The following is a 24,550-nucleotide window of genomic DNA, read 5'->3' on the forward strand; positions in this document are numbered from 1 at the left end:
TTACACACAATTTGTTTTTCATTTCAAGTTTATTAAAACTTTAGCAGTACAAATGATCCAGGTTTTAGATTATCAAAAGACCAAACTGAAGTCCGCATCTTTAAAAAAGGCGTTCCCCAAAATGTCTCTAAAACTTTGAGACAATGGAAACATTAAGTCCACAAACTCATCCATGCCTGTCATCATCTGTTCCAGGACTTGTTTCACGATCAGACTTTTTATCCTTACTGGGGGCATGATCTCTTTCCTGACTCTTTGATTTTTGGTTTATTTCTTTTTCTGCTGAGGATCTGGTCTTTTCCTTTTCTTTACTGCTGCGTGAATATGATTTTTTTGATTCTCTCTCTTTGCTACTTGGTCTCTTTTTTGAGTCTGGACTTCTATCCTGATCTCTGCTAGACTTCTTATCTCTGCTAGATTCAGGACTACTACTTTCATGGCTTTTTGAACGCCTCTTCCTTTGGCTTTCACTATCATTCCTCTTATATGAGCTTCTACTTTCCCTATTTGAATATCTCTCTCTGTTTCTGCTTTGACTTTCATCCCTCTCTGAACTCCTCGATTCTCTCCTCCTCCTATTTTCTCTTCCTCTGTATTTATCTGGTGTACCTCTCCTTTCTCTGCTTCTTGATCTTCCCCTTCTTCTTGTTTCTCTATCTCTATTCCTTGAATAGTCTTTACTTCTACTGCGATCCCTGTCCCTGCTTCTTGATCTTCCTCTCCTACCCCTATCTCTGCTTTTGCTTCGATCCCGTGTTCTGCTGCTGGAACTGTGTTTTCCTCTAGCATGCTCACGCTCTTTGCTTCTTGACTTGCGTTTCTCCCTGTCTTTGCTCTTCCTATGCTCTTGTTCATTACTTCTTGAGCCTGCTCTTTTAGTTCTCTCCTTGCTCCTGCTTCTTTCTTTCTCTCTCCCCCTAGAATCATAGCGCTTTTCTTTTTCTCTACCTTTCTCATGGTCTCTCTCTTTGCTTCTTGATCTTAGTCTCTTTTCATCATGTCTGCTGTGCCTGGAGTCTCTTTCTTTACTTTTTGATTTCTCTCTGCTTTTACTATGGCTTCTAGATTTAGCTCTCTTCTTGGCCTTGCTTTTGTTATGCTTGTCATCTTTTTCTGAATTTCTTCTTGTCTCCCTGTCTTTACTGCTGGATTTGTGATCTTTTTTCTTCTCTTTTTCCCCTCTTCGGCTTGGACTTTCAGAAACTTGCCTGTGGTCTGATATTTTTCTCTCTCTTCCTCTTCCTGGGCTCTTTTGATTATCTTTCTTGGTTTCATTTATTTCACTCCTTGGAGAGAAAAAGATACAATCTTTTAAATGTTTTCAATTGCCTCTATGCTGAAAATTAAGCCAGAAGTAAGACAGCTTCACAACTAAAACTTCACATCAGGTAATTTATATTAATAATTATCTATTTACAGTAGTATGGGTAAAGTCAGACACAATTTAATAACGGAATAACCAAGTCAGCCCCCTGTTTTTTTGAAAGCAAATTGTAATTGAAAATCCCAGTTGACAGGTATTACTTCTAAATAAACAACCAAACAAAAAGAAATTAAAAAACAACAGAAAGCAAAACAAAACAAATCAATACATATGCAGATGTTCCAGAAAGAAATAATCTTACTTGTCTCCTTTTATCCATCTTTCTCCACTAGACACTCTCATTCTTTGAGCTCTTTGCATTTCTTGCCTCCAATGTGGAGGAGTTTCACTGCGCCGGAATCGATCTCTTGACCTGGATCTGGAAGGCGTCCGGTAACGCTAGGAGGCAAAAAGAGAAAATTGTGCCTAAGCTTGAATTTGATGTGTTGTGATACTTAAGAAAGATTTTCACCCCTGGCAGTCAGTTCTACACAGCACCTAACATGACATTTCACATGTATATACCAAGTTTCCAGTGACAAGTTAATAACTTACTGAAAAATGTATCAGACACACTCAACTAAAATAGGAATACAAAGTGTTTGATCAAATAACTGATTTTAAGGTAACTTCTACTTCAGGATTTTTGTTGTCTGATGAGAAGTTTTCTGCCACTTTTAATTAGAACAAATGCTAATGCTGTTTACTAACAATGAAAATTCTTATCTTTGACAGGCAATGCAAAAACAATACTTCACACTTGTTAAGGATTTTACTGAAAATTTGAGGGATAGACAGTTCAGTTATTAAAAATATTTGCTACATGCAGCACATAGCTTACGGCTTCACAGTATTAAAAGTGTCAATTTGACAGCTCCCCCGGCAAAAAAGGGGAGAAGTCTTCCCCACATTCCTGGAACTGATTTCTTACTGATTCTGTGTTCACTAGAACCCTTTTAGAGCTAATTTCATTCACTAATTTAAATATTACCACATTAACTTAAATAAAGCATTTTTATGTTTTTTTCTCACCCCCTTCTTCAAACAGACCCAGAATTCAAACAGATAATTTAATTTTCTTTTCTGTCCTCCTTCAAGCCTCAGTATCCAAATCAATTATGATGCACTTTTCTTTTTAAAATCAACTGTCCCAATGAATACAGTTAGTAACACCAGCAGTGAGACTGTGCTACCACCTTGTTTATTTTGAAGAACAGATTATAAACATTTACCCTTGGTCCTCTTCCTTTTATTTTCCTTCCAGATCTGGTGACCAACAGCCTCCTCTGGTACGTTGACTGTGAATTCGATAGATTACTAAAAATAATTTTAGAAGAGTGATATTGTTTGTACAATTAAAAAAGAAGGAAAATCAATATTAAAACCTTTTCAGAAAGTAAATGAAAACACACAATTTTATTTTACTGCAGATAGTAACATCTACACTTCAGATCTATGACTGCAATAATTTACAAGATTCCCAGGCTTTTCCATGAAAACAGAATAAATTATAGATTCAGCTTGGACAGTTTCAATGCACTCTAAATGAAACTGAGCCAGTCATTACACATTTTTTATTCACTAAAACCATTTTCAAAGACTAAGCCTTTGTTCTAGGACCAAGACAATAGTTTCCAATAAAGGGAGAAATCTATTTTTCATCCAGCAGTGCTTACAACATGGAACTGTTTAATATGAAAAAAGATTCAATATTAGAGTTCTAAAACAGTAATGTGACCATACCATTGCCAGCACATAGCCAGACTTAAACCAGATATACTACCTTTCTCTTTCCTTCTCTCTGCTTTTTCTCTCTTTTTCTTTCTCATCTACTTTAGGAGGACTTTTCCTCATCAGGAACCGGTTTTCAGGTACAGGAGGAATTTCTTCAGGACGGACAGTAGATAATGGCTGTGCTTCAGTGTTTTCATCTTCACTTTCACTGGATGAGCTTTATTTTTGTGTAGAAAACATGCATAATGAGTTATTTGGATGAGGGAAGACCTTTCGTTCTATTTAAATAATTCAGAAATTCTTTTAATTCAATATACCATGATACTGCAAGAATCTCAGAAAACAGAGCTATTTCAGATGCAATTTTTTTCCCCTCATGATATCTTTGATCCAAAATATACAACTGCAGTAGATTTCTGACCAACATTTTTAATCTACTAATTCCAATGGTGCAACACTGAACACACACATGCTCTCCATTTAGATACAACTTTTTGTTCATTTATTTTCTTTTCAAAACACTATGAGGAGACTAAAATTCAGATTTTACACTAGCATATATAACTGTCCACAGACTACAATAATTCCAAGCAATTTACAAACTTCTGTGAAATGGGCTTAGGTGCACAGAAACAGTGTTTAGGCAGCACTGCCCTAAGTGAACGTTTCTTAAATTTCACTGCTAGCTTAGAAAAATGTGACTTGCACTGACAACTTCTATTCACATTGAACTGTAACAAAACTATTAGAGCCAAAATAACATTCACAAGAGCAAGAGTGCTTTCTAAATTTTATTATCTCCCAGTGAAACGGCAAGAGTTTTGGCATATCAGACAAAAAAATTGTTAAGTATGTTAATTTATTAATTTTATGTTTAATTTTGCTGTATCCCTGCATACTACATTTTTGTAAGTTCCACTGCATATGATTCAAACTGAATTGTACAGAAGTTACAGTGACAAGTCATCCCTACCCATTTCAAACCTACCACTGCTTCAACTTCCCAAGCCAACTGAAGTCTTAGTCCATTCCTTTACTCCCTTACAAGATGCACTACATATGCACACAAACACTACCCTTTCATATCAGAAAATTCATTCTTGTGTATGGAAACCAACTATCTCCCAGACTGTGAAACCTGCTTTGCTAATTTACAGAAATGCAGTCTGTAGTTGAAAGACAAGAGAATGGTATGGTGTACATGTAACAGAAAACAAATCACAAAACTGACCTTTTCTTGCTTTTCTTTCTCTTTTTCTTTTCTTTCTTATGTTTCTTGGAATTTTTTTTGTGTTTCTTTTTTCGTTTTTTAGATTTCTCTTCTGAAGCACTCTCAGAATCCGATGATGAATCAGAAGATGATTCTGAATCGCTTGAACTTTCCGAGTCACTGGATGAGGAAGATGACTTGTGTCTCTTCTTTTCTTCTTTCTTGGCTTTAAATCAGAATAGCAAAGACACATTTTAATATCAAACACTTTTAAACCAATCTCAGAAAAATCATCTCATGCAGTATCTGCCTCAGATTCTTAAAATTGACTCATGAGATTACTCATCAAAATCCTCAAGAACAAACTGAAATTTTGGCGAAAACACTGCTTCTCCACAGCGCAATAAAGGATACGTCTGGAAAAAGAAGACATTTTCAGAATTTGGATTGATGAAACTTTAAGTCTAAAATTTATACTGATAAGAACTTGTAGAACCATATAAGTTTTCAGATGATGTTTTATACAACATAAGCTACATACAAAGAACTATTTAAAATTTATTTACAGAGTGTTTATAAAAAAATTTCTTTAGCTTCAGGTTTCACCTGACTTCATCAAATCACTAACAAGAGAAATTTTGAAACAGAAAATAAGAGGCACAGACTAAACCAAGTACTCACTGAACTTAGTTCACTATCCTATTCTGTCAGGTCTTACATTCAGAAAGCAGTGATACAGAGTGGTGAAAGATTTCCTCTTCACAGTGATGCAGCACACTCGCTTCCAATCAAACAGGCTGAGATAGCACTTCTGGGTGACAACAAGCTAGGTGGAGCTTAATTCACGGAACTGTATCAGATACATGGTGCACATCCCAACAGAAACAATCTTTGCCTCTGTCTTTATGGTTATACTCTTTATGGATACTTTCTTCCACCTTACATCGTTACCAAATCCCCACACTGTTACAGTGGATGAAATTCAATCTCATTGCAGTAAATCTCATTCATTTTTCAGCTTAGCACCACCGTCACAAGTCACAGCTGCGTGACAACTGAGATGAGCTCAGTTGGTCAGAGCGCAGTGTTAACACCAAGGTCATGGGTTTGACCCCCAAATGGGCCATTCACTTAAGAGCTGGACTTGATCCTTGTGGGCCCCTTCCAACTCAAAATATTCTGTAGTTCTGCAACTTATACATGGTGCTTTCGATGTGTTTATTCACAAGCCTCACTTGATACAGACTAACAAAAGACTGACAACCAACTAAAAAACTTCCATCCTTCACAGAGCATATTGGTCTTCCAGTCATTTCCAGGTGCAGTATAAACTAGCAAGTAGTCTTACCAGCTTAGGGCAGCCTGCTGATTGAAATCAGCTTGTTCTCATCAGATGTTTTAAGGACTTCTTGCAAAATGCTTCCAAAAGATGCATCTCACTATATTTCTGACTTTTCTTGTAGGTCCAGACCAAGAGACCTGCTCTCTGTTCTCTCCAGCTTTTGCTCAACATCCTTCTTTTAGCACTATATTTAAAAAATGTCTCTGTAATATTTTGTATCAGTTTTAGATAGTCTAAATACATATATATTTACAGAACATAACAAGTACATATTTATAAAAGGAAACGGAACATTTTTCTATAGTTTTAATTGAAGTAGCCTGGTGTAGGCCAAGTGACAATGAAACAAAAAGAAGAATCTCACCTCACCGCTAAATACTAAGAATACAAAAAGATAAATGTTTCTGATCTATTACACCCTCAGTTTTGGTCCATTCAAAGGAAAAAAATCCTTACATTGCACTACAGTGTTTCCTACATGCCTTCAGGCAAAACAAGGTATCTCCAAGCTCAATTTCAGAAATGCCTGAACAAGGCATTAATAAATGCAGTGATTTCCTGTATTTTCTTCCTCCTGCATATGTTTTAAGTGTGCCAATATGTGCGACAGTTTTATCTGCATTCTTGTAACTAGTTCAGGTATGTTAAAGTTATTACTTTAAAGTGAGTAAGTAATAGATAGAACTGGAGGCAAGTTAGTGAGCAACTACCTCAACAAATATGATGTGACTCTTACCACGCAGCAAGCAGGCAAGGGCAGATGTATTTGGGAAATCACACAGCAGGTAGGGAGTGAAATGACATGGGGAAAAAAAACCCCAAACAACAAACAAAACGAAAAAGGCCAGAACTAGTTACACAACAAAGACAGAGTATCTGACAAGAGGGTTTGGATATACTTTCTGGTGACATCTAACTATCTCTTATCCAGCAGCAAATGTTATTTTGAATACTGAACCAACCTGGTACCGTCCAACTACAGATTACAACAAATGAGACCAATCCTGGGACATGAAGGTCATCAAGAAACAGACATGTACAGTCCAAATGTTCCAGCTCATTACCTTCAGGATCAGCTTTCAACTTATGACACATCTGAAATAGATACATCACTTCCTACTCCATTCACGGTGACCTACAGTATTTGCCAGACTTTGTGAACTACCTGACCATGCTGCATGACACAGACAAGTACTCTTTGTGTCTCAGCAGGTTAGGGACTGTAGCAAGTCTTACATTAGCCCCATAGTGCAAAATTAAGAAACGACCTGGCCAGAAAACATTTGGGATTAGGCATAAAATTTAGAACAAATTGTATCATCTTTTAATTCACAGCAGTGACAAGCAAATAGTTACTTTACAGCAAATCAAATAACCTGATAAATTATGAATGCAGCCATAATCTACATTAATTGCAGAAAGCACACTTATACAAGCAGTGATTCCACAGGGACATCTGTAACATCAATGAAGGTCATGAATCAAGCCTAGCACTGCTCTGTGCAGAATTCCCTAGAATCTCACTTTTCATGAGGAATCTTCACTAGAGGTTCTCATTAAAAACTGCCCACTGCCCAAAGCCATTTAATTTTTTTTGGTTTTGAATTAGAATGTCAGTGTTTTACAGTCTTGATATGTGACCCAGATGACTTTGTTTCAGCAAAGGTGTATGACCACACACAGTGCAGCCAGGCTTGTTGATTAGGACCTCTTCTACAAAACTGGTACCAAACTTCCACCTGTCCTTAAGAAAATTAACATTACAGTTTTTGTTCCACAGTTTTTCTTGTGAACTATATTAGCTTAGCTAGTCAGTAATAACCTTTCTAAATACTCGGTTAATACTTTGCTTTTTTCCTTTTTTTTTCCTTCCCCAGATCTTAAGATTTTCCCTAGAACTTTAAGATCTTCTAAAAATTATACCACTTGGCCAGAGAAATTATTTTTTATAATTTTTTTAATCTTCCCATTTTCACTTATTCCTCCAACTTTAAGGAGCTAAAAAAAAAGAAAAACAAAGGAAAATGTGACAAACACTCCACTTTCCTAGGTGATCATCCTCCCAGATCCCACATTAAAAGCTTCTTATCTAGGCCTCTGCAATACTGTGATTGTGATCATTTTATCATTCAATTTATAGCATCCAGCAACATAGCCCAGTCATCATCCACTCATCCCTAAATAAATCCAATTCTTCTACATAAGGAGATAATTTACATAGTTCATAAAGCACTTCATCTGGCTATTCATCGTGATACCCAAAAATCAGATCATCTTTCCTCAACTTTAACCTACGATAAAAGTATTCACACCAAGCACCTTGCTTTTACTGTGAGTCCTTCTGCTAGTGCCATCTTAGCTTCCCTGTTAAACCCAAGTATGAGTTCTATTTTCATCCCATAAAGACCTAATCCCTTTCTTTGTGTTGCCTACCAGACAAACGCATACAATAAATATTTAAGACTCCCTTGCTATCCTAATGTACCCTCCCACAGAAATTCATCACTGTAGTTCCCTCACAGGCAATATCCTTATTCCTTTGTCTTAAAATCAAGTTCTTAGAAGCAATCTTCTGGTAATTGCCTCATAATTCACAAAACCAGTTCCATTTTGCCTTTCATAGTACTGTACTACAAATAGTTCTCCTGTTAGATGACTCTCTGTTGATGATCTTGTGTCCCAAAAACTGCTCCTTCTATCTGGATTCCCCTTCCATTAACTGACAAGTCCAAGGGCCTCTCCTGCTCCAGTTGTGACCTTTGGACAGCAGCTTGGCAAATTTACTTCAGCTGATGTGTTGTCACACTGTTCCTCCTATTTCCACTGCTTCAGGCCGGCACAGCTCATCAGTGGTTCCATGCTGGGCATTTAGCAAACAGTTCCAGCCATGCTGCCATCTCACAGTAGCGGCCCATTTCCCACTGGAGGTCCCACACAGAGCCTTCCCCTTTCCAAAGCAGGATTCTCCACACATGAGAACTTCCACCGTGGTCTGTCATGCAGCATCTTTATCAGGCTGGCTGTGCATTAGTAACCATCAGAGCCATCGTCTTCACCCACACTCAGCTCTGCCCTTCACGTGCTTGATCCTGGTGCATAAGGCTTCTTGTTCTCCAAACATTCCTACTGCCCATTGCTATCTAGAACTGAGCTTTATACCTTTATAGAGTGGGCTATCCCATCACCCTGGCATCAATTTCCCTCCATGGCACACCAGGCCAGCTACAGGAATCAGAGCTGCCAGGAATACAGTAGTACTGAGTCAGAGGTACAAGGACACAGACAAATGCGTAAGGCAAGGCAAGGCAAGTCAAATCCTTCCAGAAGCCTGTTCTCTTTCAAGAGAAGTTAGAGAGAAAACCAATTATTTTGTATTTATTTCTTTCACTCTTTGGATGACAAACACTTTAAAGCCCCACCTAGAGGCTGTAACTCATCAGACTGCTCAGTGCCAAAAATTTCATTTAGTCATTCAAGTGTTCTAGAGTGGACTTCAAAGGGAATGTGGCAATCTGATGAAGACATCTATGGAAGTGGGTATCTCATCCCCTAGCTTCACCCATCCTGCATCTGTACTGTTTTACTTTCTAGTTACACCACCTGTGCCTTTCCTAAGAGATGCCATGCTCCTAAGTACTGTTGAAAAAAAACGTAATTGTATCTTAACAAACAGCACAACTTAGAACCTTTCAGAAGTCAGAAGCCAAAAGACAACTTTGGTTGGAATTCTGTGATACTGGAAAGATCACTTCAGATGCCAAAGTCATTCTGCCAAATATCCCAACATGTGAACAAAAAGGAGGTGAAAAACCAAGAAGCTGAAGTTCAAATGCCTGTATTTTCCTTTGTCCAAACAAACCATTATTCTTGTGTTGTGCTTCAATATCCTTGGTGCAATCCTTCACAGTACATATCAACAGAACATGCTACAAATGAAATAGCAGGATGATCCTCTATCATAGTTACTACAAAACAAGCATCCTGAATGATGCTTCCACCAGCGAGATTCTCCATGGTGACAGGAAGATCTTAGATTCTGCTTCTCTTAGAAAATAAGGCTTCATCCAAGCTCTCATACTATGTTCAGTTCTGAAATGGCAGAGCAGGACATCCCTTCCAGAAAGGGAGACAGGTTCTGTCATATTCCTCTTTAAGAATAGCTCACAGTAACTTATAAAGTGTATGAGCTAAAGGGCCAATTCCAGGCTTTTCTAATCTAAGTGCCTCTTTTGAAGCATTGCCTTAAAGCAACTTGAAACAAGTTCAATACCTTCCAAGAAGTAGAAGTTAGTAAATGAAGTCATACTGCCACCAATCTTCTTAACATAGCACTCTACTTGATGTGTCAAGTGCTTGCCAGCTTTGTACTAAAACTTAGCTAGTATAAGAAAATTCAAGACAGGACGAGCTTTGAAAAAAAGCATGTATGACTGTTATTTAATGTCTTTTGCATCAACAACTCTTAAGTTCTTTAGAAGACAAATTGCTCTGCAACGTTATTCACCTTTTCACCAATTGTGCCATCATCTATCACAAGTAAGTTCCTAAATATTTTTATAAGCAACCAACATGGAAGAAAACAAGCAAAATTACCTCATGTACAGTTCAACTTTACCTTTGGATTTTGGAATTAACTCTCCACAACTCAGTATGCGTACTTCAGCATACGGTTTACTAGATGCATCTGTTTTCTGGTTTTCTATTTCTCTCACAACTTCCTGACCTGAGATGACTTGTCCAAAAACAACATGATGCCTGAAGAATGCAAATAAAAGTAAGTATTCTTGGCACTTCATCTTCTCGAGGCGGTCCCCAAACAAATGTAAGGAAAAGAAAGAGATACTTACCCATCTAAATGAGGTGTAGGTTTAGTTGTTCTGTTGTTTCCAGATTTTAATTTAAAGAGAAAAACAGAATCAGTATTAGTGAAAAGCAGCCAGCATTTGAAGCATGTCATCTACACATAGGAAGGTGAACATTATTTTGAGTGCACTAAAAAAACTGAACAAAACCAGTATGTATCATTCTAAGTTTGTGTGCAGTTAAAAATATTTAATGTTTTACATGTTAAACTACCTATTCAATGAAACACTTTCATTATATCCTATATGAGGATTCTGGCTAAAAATTTATGTGCTATTTCGGGGTTTTTTCAGTAAAATATAATCATCAGTTTCTACTTGTTAAATTATACAAATACTACCACGAACAGATACAAAAATCTGCAGGAAAAATGCAAATAATCTTCTGTACATTAGAAAATAACCAGAAAACACTGGAAGAAAAAGTATCTGCATGTACAGATTATTTGACACAGAAGAGAACTGACTCTCTCTCAGCTTTCCCCTGTACTAGCATTACTAAGGCATACACGTCAGTTATGGCAGAGTAGAAAACTAGGATGATTGGAGCAATGATCATTTAGAAACCCCAAAATAAGGTTTTAGTGCTGACATCCACAACTTGTTAACTAAGGCCATGAAACATGGCTAAGAGTGAAGTATTTTGAGAATGTTTTCTGTAGATAATTTAGATTTTAAAAGAGTCTACTGCAATGTGTTTTAAGTTTTAGCTATAAATAAGACTGTATTGGAAAGCTATTTTGTGATTAAAAAAAGCTCTCTACTACTTTTTAGAGCCCACAGAGCTGTTTTGCTTCCTTCCAGAAAACACTTCATTAGAGTACTAAGAATTCTACAAGGAACTAACAGTTTTGCTTTATTGCCCAAGTTAGAACACAGCTACTGAAAACTACCAAAAGCCCTTTTGCACAGAAAATTAACACTAAACACAGACAGGGTAAAAATAAGCACATTAGGAAAACGGCGACTTCCAGGCAACTTTGTAAAAAACCACCAATTTTGGCTTTGCACAGGAGCTAGTCTTCAATATTTAAAAGGAGTCCCTTTACAGCTTACAAATAGCAAACCATATACACATTTCAAGACATTTCAATACTTACATAAAGAACTGTGAACCATTTGTATCTTTCCCTCGGTTGGCCATTGAAAGAAGAAATTCTTTGTTGTGCTTTACAGCAAAACTTTCATCTAAAGAAAGTGTTTTCAGTTACTTTAAGCATACCATACATGCTTAGGTAAATGCTATCGTCTAAGTAAATTCATCCTAATTAAATAAATGTACTAGGCACTTGAATGAGAAGTTGTATTAAAAATAGACTAAAAATAACAGCTATTTAAAAAACATGTTACTCTGTTCATTCTATATAACAAGGAGAAATATGAATCAATGGTTTATAGCCTGAGGGGAAAAAAATTAAAATTTAGTATTCTTGCACAAAAGATTTGTCTCCTACCAACATTAGCAGAGATGTTTAAGTTGTTGCTCTTTCTATTTTTCTTTGGAACAGAAGCTGTGTATTAACTATTAATAAATCTCTAATTTTCAGGCATTTTGTTGTTTTTTATTTTTTAGTACACATGGATATCCAGTTTGATAGCAACCCCAAACAACGAATTTATCAAGTTGCCCATTAAGAAAATTAGTTTAATGAATCCTACTTCTTATGAGGAAATAATTGATAATAGTTCAAACTAAATCCCAATGAAACTATGAAATGAAAAAAGTGTAAAATGTAATCACTATTGTTCATTTAAGACACCTGTAAGAGATAATCCTCTCCCTTCTTTTCCAAAGCAGCAAAAAGGCTTTTGGGGGAAGGAAATTCTTCAGACGAGGACATTTGTTCAATACTGTTCAGATACAGGTGGCAGGAACAAGCATTAACAAAGAAAAATGTACAATTAACTGTAATGCTACTTTCACTAGCTATGAAAGGGACGATCCCAGTCACTCTCCAATCACTTGTACAATAGCATCAAATGTCAATCTAATCCTATGGTGAGTGGGCTAATTGATCCACAAAAGCAAAACTTTCCACAAGTTCAGTTTCATACTGTGGCCAGCCAAATTGAACAGCCAGCTTGCAACTGCCAGAAGATAAGTGGAGGTTGTGCTCATCTTTCCATCTCTCCCAGCCATATATTTCCTCAAACCTAGCTACGCATTTGTGCTGGTTCTGATGCTTGCCAAATTATTTAATTGGATCCACTCACTAAAATGGAAGTATGTAATTTTTTTGCTGCAATAACCTTTAGGCATTCTAGCAAGCTGGATCAGATTAAAGCTTGATCAGAGACTCAGTGCAAGGTAAGGCTTCCTCTTTCTTTTGGCAGTTGCAAACTGTTGGTTCCGCTCAAGGTCTGATATAAAATTGCAGCCTGGCCCTACTACAGCAGTGAATAATTCTTTTGATTGTGTGCTGCAAGCTTGGACAACGATCAATGGTAAAGAAAGTGTCTGGGAGGGGAAAGGCGCTTGACCTCGCCTGCTGGTGGTAGCTACCCATCACATGGGCTTGGGTGTAATACAACAACCACTCCAAGAAACAGAGATGCTTCGCTACATCCTGGACAAACACAGGCTGAGAAATGCAGCAACTATAACTTCTTCTGCAACACCGGCTGAGAAAGAACCACGACGGCGAGGAAACTGAAAGCTCATTAACTCATCTTGGGTTCAGGAAAGCACGGCTTTATGCATTCTTTTAAATAAAAATTTGCAAGGAAACCCAACCCCATCACACCTTTCTCCTCTTCCCTCAAAGAGAAGACTGGCCAACTTTTAGCTAGCTGATCAAGCCAAAAGTAAATGTCTAAAATCAGCAATAAAAATGTCAATCTGGTAAAAGGGACAAATACAAAGGAGTTCAGTTTTAGTTTTCCATTCATTAAAATGGTTTGTATCTTAAAAGTAAAATAACTTAAACAGGACAAAGGCCTCCAAGACCAGACAAAATCTTTAAAAAAATGGCATTCAGGTTTACAGAACAGAGACTACAGAATGTAAAGGTGATTTATTTTAACACCAAAATAGAGCAGACTGATAAAACTCTTACCTTCAAAAAAGCCGCCATAAATGGATTCTCCTCCTCTGCCATTTCCTTAAAAGAAGAAAAGTAACAGTTTAAAGTAATGATTAAAAGAGTCACATTACGTGAAAGGTGCTTCATAATACTGATATACCTGCATCCAAGTCACTGACATTATTCTTCAAGATATGCAACACAATCAAGATGCATCTTTGTAATCTAAAAGCAAAACACTTGGAAAAAAAGAAAGTATTCTCCCATGTATTCAGCAACAGTCTTCATTGTTTCTTTATTTCCCAGCAGCAGGTACAATAGGAGGTATTTAGTTTTATGAATACTTGAGATAACAGAGCAAAAGTGCATGTGTGTGCATGCATGTATAGAAGTTTATGATACAAGTTTTCATGGAAAGGTTCTCAGAAGAAAGGGAAAAAACAGGGATATCTGTCAGACAATAGAAATATAAGTAAATGGCTCTATACAGAACTTCTGCTATGTTTTATTGCATAAGCATTAAAGTTTTCTTTAAAGGTTCACATCATACCTTCACTGAAGTCACCTCCTTGGATCATAAAATCTTTCACAACCCTGTGAAACAGACAACTTTTGTAATGCAATGGCTTTTGGGTGGACTTTCCTGTACCCTTTTCACCTAAAGAAAAGAATGAACAAAACCAAAAATTACTCTCTGCATCTGTAGAATCCTCATTACAAAAAAAGTGCTATATAAGCACTTAACCAAAATCATCTACTATGCTCTGAAAAACTGGCTTGTGAGGCGGACACCTACCTGTAATACCAGTAAGAAACTGCCATTTAAGAAAGCACTGCAGAAACTACACTGTCTCTACAGTTATACCAGAAGAACTCCTTACTGACATTAGTATACAACTCTGGTCTCTTCCATGCAGTTTGACTGAAATTAAACATTCAGTTTACATTTATAACTGGTATTGCTCAGAAACATGCAAGAAACACTCAGATCTGTAGTTAAAACACAGCAAGGTTAAGGTATCATTAAAGCTTGTAAGAAAGCCAAAGAGGCAGGGGGAAGGAGAAGGACTCTCATTCCGTTCCCTGCTCATGATGACAACTGCCATCTTTCTCCCTTACACGAGATTATGCTTCAGCTACAACATAATGGCCTTTCCCTGCTACCCTCAAAAGAGATAAGTTTTCTGCTGAGTTAGCAAGATGAATGGCTCATGGTGGGTCCTGTGAACAGCAGAGACAGCCTCAAGGTAACAGTCAGGTAATCAGTGGGACTTCTCAGGGAAGATCACTTCCTCTCTGTGCTGGCAAACTGTTAGCCAGTATCTTCCTATAATCTTATCCTGAGCCATTAAACTGGCATCTTTTGTCAAGGGCAGTTGCCTGTGAACTTAATCTGTAACAGACTGGTCTCCATAAGGATTTGAATAGCTAGAAAAAACCCCCACTTTTGATAGGAACTCTGATAAATGTGAAGCTGCATATGTTCCACTAACTTGGCGTATACCAGGAAAACATGCAGCTGATCCCTGTTTCACAGAGACAGCACACACTTTTCAAAACTGCCAGAAAAAAAGATGAGTAAGGAAAACAAATAAAAATTAAAAGTTTGAATTTGTTTGCTGATGACCAATATCATAAACTTCCTGCATATTTTTCTCACTATTCTTATATGTGTTAAGGCAGCAAAATAGCTCAGGATCTGAATTTGATTATGGATGTCAGCAACAAAGGATGAACTTAGTCATACTTGTTGCTGACCTGAAATGCTGTTCAAAGACTTCAATTCACAAATTTAAGGCAGTAGCAGGGAGTAACATCTTTATTCAATAATCTGACTTCTGGGCAGCTGACAGCAGATCAAGAATGCCATGGTCATGTATTAACATAGTCACAGCCTTTAAAAATCATTAAAGTTCAAATTTGTTAATAAATTTTGATAATCTGATTTTGTGCCAGTAAACCTAATGTCAGATCAGGTAAAATCTACATTCCTGCAGACATCCTGAATGGTGTACTACATGTTCTAGTTAACATTAATGTAATTATGTATCCACACCTGAATCAGATCGTATTAGTACTGCTGAGGGATTCGCTATTAACAGCCACAGACCCTTGACCTGAAACACAACCAAGCTGGAAGAAAAGGACACAGAAAAAGCTGAAGACAGAAAGTATGTATACTATTTATGCATTCACGAAATTATTCTTCTGACAATAAACTCAAGTTTTACTAAGCTGTCAGCGTGTGCAACAAAAGTCTGCAGTCCACAGGAAAATAATTCTGTTTTGTAAATGTTTCCAAGAGAGAACCTTCTGAGTATTTTCCTCAAGAAATAAACTTTCAGTAGGAGTAGAAAACACCAGTCTCCATCAAGAAATTAAAATAACAGAAAAAACAACTGATGAATACTAGCACTACCTTTCAAGTTCCTCAAAGTATCATAAGACTGAAAAGTAAGTCTGCATGGTTGACCTCTTGCTGGTTATCTTTCAAGACTGGATGAAGTTATATAATGTGAACAGTACTATCTGCTAGTAACAGAAAATCAGCTTACTGTGCCTGTATTTAAAGTTGGTTAGTATATAGTCCCAGCAACATACTGAGGCAAAACTACAACTGCTTTGACTCTACATCACGTGTATGATCGTATGTAAAATCAGCCAAATCTTCGGAGGTGTCAAGAACCAATGTTGAACTTATTTTCATATTTAAGAAAATGTCAGGAAAAATAACAGACATCAAACTAGTTAACATGGTATTACAATAAAAATTATAGATTAAACAGTAAAATCTACGAACCTGTGCAAAGGCAGCGAAAATTCTCACATGTCTTTGGACACACATCTGAAAACAATTCAAAGACCACTCTTCCAGCTAGGAGAAAAAAGCACCATATTTATTGTGAAGTTAAACGGCGTTTGTATTATTCTTATACATATCTCATATGAGTATCATGCTACTGAATCAATATTTTCATTTTCTTACCGGGTACATTGTTGATGGCTATGTCAAAAAAGCAACGAGGTCTCTGGACCTTTACTCCCATGGCTTCAGAAGTCTAAATACTGTAAGTAATAAAAAAAAAATTTATTTTTCTTCTGTGTACTGAAATAATGTGTAAGTCAATACGAAAGTCAATAAAAACTGCAAAAAAGCAAACAAAAAACCCCAGACAGCAAACGTAAGCATGCTAAAGAAGTTGAGACAACTTTAGAAGTTCAGAAGTACTTTAGGTAATTTTCATGCATTGTAGTCCCAAATGAGTGATTTTCCTCATGTTTGCTGAAATAACATTAAACTTGAGTGCCATATTTCAGGTGGGGAAATACAAAAGGAAAAGATACTGTAAGGTATGGGCAAGACTTTAGCATCCAATTTTCCAATTTCAAAATTCAGTATTTCCTGGATTCCTGTCATGGCAGTTACCACGCATTGCATCAATTAGAATCTAAACCATTCTGGACAAAAAAAATACAACGGTGTAGCTGTTCCACAACTCTTCTGCTAAATTAAATTATTTTGGCTCTTTATTGTTTCTTTTCCTTTTATGTCATTGTCTATCTCTTGAGACACCATCACTGGTAACATTTAAAAATGTATAGATGCATAGTGCTGCTTAAGGACATGGTTTAGTGGTGGACTTGGTACTGTTATATTTACTATTTGACTCAGTGGTCTTAAGAGGTTTTTCAAACCTAAATGATTCTGTGATTCCTTATAGAGAATTTTAATGCAAATTTTCCCTTAGATTATACAAATCCTTTTATTTTTGTGTAACAAGCTATGTCTTAATTCCATTTGCATCTCCAACTTTATGTACAACCATATTCTTTTGTCTTCTAAATCCCTATCCTCTTGGAGTTACTTCAGACTGAGGAAATAAAAAAAACAAACAGTGACAGAAAAAGGATCTGTAAGATAGGAGTTCCTTTTCCAGAATTCGGAATATAATCCATACATTTTCAGTCCTAATTATTTATTGCCAGAAAACATAGCTCAAATGTAGCTGACATACTGCACACATCTCTCCTAAAGCTTCACTTATAGCTGTACCACAGAACATCCTTGAAAAATTCAATTGTCACCATCTGTCACCCTCAGCATATGAACAAGAGGCAGTAAGAAATCAAGACAGCAGTGTAATCATGTGAGCCTATATCTTCTCTACTTGTGCTGTCACTCCTAACATCTTGGTAAGATTACACAGCAAAAATCACAAGATCAATGCAGGACTGGTTTAAATTAAACACCACCCGGTAGTTAATTATTCATGTAATTTTTAGCATGTGAAGACTTTAAAAAATGCAGAATCTCATCAGATATTCTCCAGGTGTGTAACAAATATATTCATACACACAAGCCAGACACTGGTCAAAAGCAGCAGGCTTATCTCAGTCTGCTTGAATTGAATTAGCATTTCTCTCCTATTAGTACAACCAATTTTGCACAGAAACAAATAGAGAAAACGTCCATAGCTGAAAACGTCAATGCCATCAGGTTAGCAGGAGGCTGCCCAGGTCACCACACTGCTGCCCAGACTTTGAGCAGTGCAAGGAAGGCGGTGGCGTGGCCAAGGGAGGGGATGAGATAGGTGGGAGTGGACAGACTGCTTTCAGAACTGAGACCAGGCAAAGGACAGCCAGCAGCTCACTGTCAGCAGCAGAACAGACTACACAGCTGCACGGGGGTACTTTTTTCAAGGAAACCTTTCACAATAAATGTTATAATAAATATTGTTTGGTGCTAGAACTGACAGTTTTAACTGAACTGAGACCTCTAAGGAGCATCAGTACCACAACTGATTGACTGCTTGTACCCAAACTTTAAGCATTTAATTCTAGTGCTTAAGTGAGAAGGAATTTCCTGCTTTACAAGCAATTTGCTTGAGATGTAGAGGTATGCCTTAACATTCATATACAGTATTTTTGCCAAATTAAATTACAACTATCTAAATTTGTGACACAATTTTTATTTCAAACACTGATGATGACTAAAACTGAATTGTGAAATAAACATAAATATACCTGTGTCAATCAATTTTTAGCTGTTTTGCAGAGGATGGGAAAGAGAAAGTGGGAATAAAGAATTAACCCGACTCCATATTCCCACCAAGTTTTCTCAATTTGATGTTCTTCTACCTCTACATTGTTTCATGAACAAACAAAGTTAGTCCATATTCTAACCATTACCTCCAACGCACCTTGCACTTTCCCTAAATCCTCCAATAATATCCCCTAAACACCAGCTGCATTTGATTCTAAATGACAGGTATGGCAATGGGTGGGTATAAACCCCCTGAACAGACAAAAACCAAGCCAAGCAAATGTATCTCACTCTCGAGCTCATGGTGCCTAGAAAAGCAGGCCAAGATATCAGTGACATTTATCCTACCTACCTCACAAGTCAAGTGAGTGTTTCTTCTCCAATACACTTAAGTATCCTTTGCACTGTTATTTTAGCCAGACCTTTTCCTGATGCACTACAGGGAAAACTACAAAGTTACAAATATTTGAGCCTTAAAGTAATAATTTCTATTGATGTAGTATGTAACACCAAACACAAGCTTCTACATACTGATCACTTAAAACCTGTCTGTATTAAAAGCAAGTACAAGGGGTCTGAATGCTAAATACAGAACCAACAAAGAAAAACACCATAAATATGCCAAGAACAAAGTCAGAAAATACCAAGAATGAAGTCAGAAAATTACAAGTAAAGCTCAGTAGGCACTACATGTCTGATAACAATAGGGCTTAAATCTCTTGTGCTACTTCTCTCTCAAAATTTATTTTCAGTAAGAATGTGGATATTCTTAACCCTCAATACCTTGCATTTTTAAATTGTGACCTTGATCGAATTTCATTATTGAAAGGAATATGAATTTGATGTCAACCCACAAGATGCTCACTATACATACATTAAAAAAATGTGCTATGCAGGAGGACAATCTCGGTAAGTCAGCTCACTTTTTCCTCCCAATACTCTAAGAAAGGACAAAATAACAGCCCAAGTACTATCCTGACATTTTCAAGCCATTCATCATTCTCAACCACCTTCTGTTTGAAGAAGCTCTTACTAAGTCTAAGTAGAATCTATGACCAAGAAAACCCCAAAGCCAACCAAGCACCTAGAACATCACTTCACCATATCTAAAAAAAAAGGGGCTTGTTTCTTTTATGTCTGAAAGTAGAATTACAGTTCAGCTTACAGCATATTGGTATTTGTTGACAAATACACCGAAAGTACTTAGTCTTGTCAGAACAGCTGCATCCACAACCAACATTTCACCAACTGTGCCCCTCAGGGTGCACCTTACTTCACAACTCCATCAGCCTCATTATTTTGTTTAAATATTTGCAGGATAAAGCTGGCCAGCTCAAGGCCAGGCTGCCAGCAGCTCTTCTCCTTCAAAATGATCTGTGCCAATGGAAAATGATAACTATCCCAAACTGTTCACAAGTGTCTTTCTGCCAGGGGTTATTCACTGATATTTGTTGATATGCTTAAAAAACACATATTGGGGAATTTCGTTTCCAAAATCACCTGTGCTATCAGGGATCTGGTAATAATACTTTTTAACACATACTAGAACCTTTTGATTGAACAGGCTAGAAAGCACTCACAGATGCACATCAACTGAAGGATCAGTGTGTCATGCATCCCAAAGAAGCTGACAGCAAGCAGCTGTAGTATTTCCACTAGTATTTCCTAGTTTTATAGGAGGGAAAAAACAACTTTATTTAAAACTGCGCTGAACAGGTCATGGGACTACTGATTTGTTTCAGTCCCAGTACAGGACAGAATAGTATGCAAAGACATATTTAGTAGGAAAAAGATATAGTTTCGTTCACTTCTTCCCCTGTCATCACCAATTCTTCCAGATTTTGAATTTCTCCTTTGTCTGGCCTTTGTATGGGCTTCCTTGCATCAACTTACAATTATCTGCACTGATCTTCATTCAATGTCCAAATGACGTGAACAATAAAGTACATAAATTCACATTCCTACCATTTTGTTTCACACCATCTACAAATGCAGGAAGACTAAACTACATTGATACATATTTCAAAGACAGGCATCTAGAATCTCCAGGAATGCATTTTAAAGCAAAACTTTGCATTCAGAAAATGCAAATGCACAAAGTGAATACTGAACATATATTCTTTAAGGCTGTGGCTGCCGTCACTTGAAGACAATATAAATGTGGGCTGACACTACAACTGAGGGTTCCCACACCCACATGTTTAGCACGCATACAAGTGGATACCTGGCTGCATAAAAGCAACCCCTTCCTCCTTCCCCCAAGGAAAGATACAGCAGCAGCATATATCAGCTTAAAGTGAAGGCAGAAACACAGACTAAAAATGTTACATGTTCATTCCAGTATGGATTAAACTAGAAGTGAATTTATGACTGTGAAATAGGAGACATGGAAATTTGTTCATACTTCCATTCCTGTGACGGAGCTTGCAGCTGTGTTAGCATGATACCAAAGATGTGAACAACAAAAACCTAAACAGACCAACCCTCAATCCCCATAATTTCCTCAGCATTTTTTCCCAAACGCCACCATCTTTTCCTCTGTACTTCACGATCTGAAAACTCTGAATTAGCAGCAGTGACATCTAAGGAAATGAATTTTTTTTCATTTCACTAATCAGCAACACAGGACTTTTGTTGTCAGATTCAGGAATAAGGTACTACACTAGAATACATTTCAGATTTAGGATGATGTCTTTGCAATCACATGAATTTAACACACCTATAAGAAAAGAAGAAAATGTTTGCTTTCTACACAGGTCTATAAAATTTATGCAGGAAGACTTTCTAGCCATCATTAAAAATCACGCATTAAAAGCTTTCAATCTGACTGCCCTTTCCAAAAAAAAAGCCAACCATAAAATAAAACTTTCAACATTTTTGCAGGCAAAAAGGGATTGACACCACTTTCCACCAGACCTCCTCCTCTACAGTAATGTCAGAAGTCTTTACTGGACTACTGACATAGGATTTGTTTCCATCTAAAAAAGGGAATCAGACACCTGGCAATATCAACTGTTGTCTTCCATGGACATGAGGCAAGGGAGACTTAAACAAATATCACCCTTAGATAGGTCCTGACTAAATATGCAGGACATACACCTAACCCTACCACTCCGGTAGTTCACTTACATCACTTTCAGTACGATTTTTTGAAATTATGAACATGAATTTAGTCTTCTTGTACTACAGTATAAGGAATGCACACCCACTTATAACCCCTCAGCTGGGAGAGCATAAGATTCAGCTGAGAAGACAGCAGTATTCTGAAACTGTTTAAACAGAAATACATGTTCCTACTGGCTCATCCTCATTATTTTTCTAGAAAAGGGATACTTACAATGAAAAATGTTAAAATATCTAACCACATTCTTGTCACTTGCAAGTAAAAATCTTTGTTGTCAAGTCTTAGTCATGATTTTCCATTATCTGATTTATGCAGAAAGTACTTTTTTTCCTGTGTTACAGTTTGTGAAAAAATACAGGTGTTTTTTCTGTCAGGTCTGTGCTCAAATAAGTGCACTTGTTGGTGTGAATTTGCATAGGCCTGAACCCATGAACTTTTATTTTAAAGCTTAAAAAGTGCTAAGAAAAGACAAGTTTATGCTTTGTATGAAAGGGGAAAAAAACCTTTTATGGGGTGTAATCTCCAAGTCATGTAAATCCCAAACTGAATTTCAGTAGTGGAATCCTCTCCTACCTGTTATGAGAGACAAGCGTAAGCAATGCAAGACAACCTTGCAGCAGTAGGAGACAGCTCTGAATGCTGACCTGTATTTGTCAACCATAACCAAAAAAACGTTGTTGTAGCATCTTTTATTCTCATGTTCTACTCCTTTCTCTACTCCTCTAGATCCTTTCTATGCCTCATCCCAGCCTCTGACCTAAACCTCACTGCATTAGAAGATGGCCAGATTTTTCCCCTGGCACCCACTGACTCTGCTTCCAAATGGAAGATGGCCCCTAAATTACCATCACATGGAAAATCGTCCACTCCATTACATATTCTTCACTCTAAATTCCCTCATAATCCCCAGATTTTCTGAGATCCTATGAGGGGAAAAAACCCAAATCTTCTCTTGATAACAGCTTGATGACTTCTAGCTAATTAAAAAAATTACGTTTGTTTCACAGAAGAGGATGGAAAGAATGGGAAATCTTAATAAGAAATACAGTCCCAAAGGGTGCTCTCAGAGTACTGATGCTGCTATCCTTTTTATACTCCCTTTCAGATCTACTTCACATACAGAAAACTACATTATTTCTGAAATATTTATAAATAACTTTTACAAACTGATAAAGCAAGCTCTGTGAGTTTAGACAAACTAATACTTCATAAATCATGTCTAACTTCCAAATTCTTACCATATTTTTATCATGGTAGCACCCAAAAATTTGAGCCACACTGGACCCCAATGCAATGGGAAACAAACGGCGGGAAAAAGATAAAAGAAGAAAAAAAACCAACATAAAACCACACCAACCTAAAAAAAACCTAGGAATATTTATCCTTGCCCAAAAACCAGTCTCTTCTGCAGGCAATATAGAAAAAAACCATGAAACCCCCAAAACACTCTCTCAAAAAATATGCATCTTAGAAAATAGACTATATGTAAGATAACGGTCTGATGCTTCTCTTAAAACAGGTCTCAGATGATTGCTAAATATAATTAACTTAACCAGACAAACATTAGGAAACTACTGGCGAAAGTGACTTTATAATTACTGATAAATTTTCTAATTGTGACTGAACTGAAAGGCAATGTTTAGCACTACAACAGATATTCTGTCCACCGTTTCAGTAAACTACTTTTTCTCTTAAGTCTCTCTCTTTCAAAGCCTCTTCAGGGCCTCAAAGTACAGCCATATATACGAAGTACTTATAGTTTCATCATGGCTGCAAACAAAATTCAAATACTCATAAAAGTCGTAGGAACGCCTTAGGAAACCCCTAAAAGGGAGAGGCAGAGGAGTTTCCTACCACACACGGTAGCTCCTGCAGGCTCCACTTCCCTAGGAGAGGCCTGCAAGGGGAGAACATGTGGCACGCAGACAGCCCTGTTCCTTCCCCGTCTAGGGGAGGAGGGAAGACTCATTCAAACTCCCCAGCAGCACCCAAGCCCGACCAGAGCGCTCGCTGCGGGCACAGACCCGCGTCTCGCCAGGTTGCGGAGAGATACAGCCGGCCTGGCAGACCCGACCCCCGGCGCGATGTGCGCCAGGCCCCTGCGCTGCTTCACCCACCCCTGCTGCTCCCGCCTGCCTCGGGCCGCGCTCGCAGCTCCTCACACCCCTTCCCTCCCAGGGGCCGCCCTCACCCGGGATGCGCCGAGAGCCGCAGCCCGCCCGCCCGCCGCACACGGGCCACCGGGCCTTGCGAGGGGCATGTGCGCGGGGGCAGTGCGGGGCGGCCGCCCCAGGCCCGCTCCGAAGCGGCGGCCGGGCCGGCCGGGAGGGGCCGGAGCTCCTACCCGCGCCGTGACCGAGGCTCAGGCGCCGCGGTGCTGCGACCTCCTCCTCCACCGTCCGCCCAGCCCCCGGCGCGGCCCGGGCGATGGCCCTCACTCGGCCACGCCGGCGCCCGGCGCTGCCCGGCGGCGTGGCCGCCACTCACCCGCTGGCGGCCCTCGTCGCCCCGCGCTGCTCAGCGCCGCGCCGCCGCCATGTTGGAGCTGGTGCGGCACGGACTGCGTCAGTGGCGGACAGGGCGGGAGCGGCGACCCGGGGGCGGCGCGCCGGGGGCAGGCGGGGGAGTGTGGCGGTGGGAGCAGCGTCGCCCCAGCCCGGGCAGGGTGCGAGGGGTCGCGGGCAGCGACACAGCCCAGCGCGGCAGCGCGGGCCGCTCGCGAGGAGCCCGAGCGACTGGGGGAGGGGCGTCCGCCTCCTCGAGCTCGTCAGCGGCGCTCCGCCCCTCGCGCTGCCCCGGGCCCGGGCGGGTGCGGCGCGGGAAGAGGCCGGTGTGGCTCAAGTGCGGC

The 24,550-nt window shown here is 38.7% G+C and overlaps 1 protein-coding gene across 2 annotated transcripts; it reads right to left on the bottom strand.

The window, feature by feature from the left end:
- PPIG (peptidylprolyl isomerase G) lies at window positions 1-24,437 on the bottom strand. Of its 2 annotated transcripts, none has more exons than XM_032115135.1 (13): window positions 24,190-24,437; window positions 16,521-16,600; window positions 16,335-16,409; window positions 14,085-14,192; window positions 13,568-13,612; window positions 11,612-11,699; window positions 10,497-10,526; window positions 10,265-10,404; window positions 4,329-4,533; window positions 3,147-3,314; window positions 2,596-2,680; window positions 1,626-1,762; window positions 1-1,286 (listed from the first exon to the last, which is right to left on the bottom strand). In XM_032115135.1, exons 2-13 carry the CDS (start codon window positions 16,579-16,581, stop codon window positions 167-169), a joined length of 2,262 nt encoding a protein of 753 aa, XP_031971026.1. In that variant the 5' UTR covers window positions 16,582-16,600; window positions 24,190-24,437; the 3' UTR covers window positions 1-166. The 2 variants fall into 2 exon arrangements, with proteins under 2 accessions (XP_031971026.1, XP_031971027.1); XM_032115136.1 differs by lacking the exon at window positions 24,190-24,437 and adding an exon at window positions 23,894-23,914.
- Between the last annotated feature and the right edge of the window lie 113 nt (window positions 24,438-24,550).

Source organism: Corvus moneduloides, chromosome 7 (assembly GCF_009650955.1).
Source record: "Corvus moneduloides isolate bCorMon1 chromosome 7, bCorMon1.pri, whole genome shotgun sequence".
NCBI classification, from domain to species: Eukaryota; Metazoa; Chordata; class Aves; order Passeriformes; family Corvidae; genus Corvus; species Corvus moneduloides.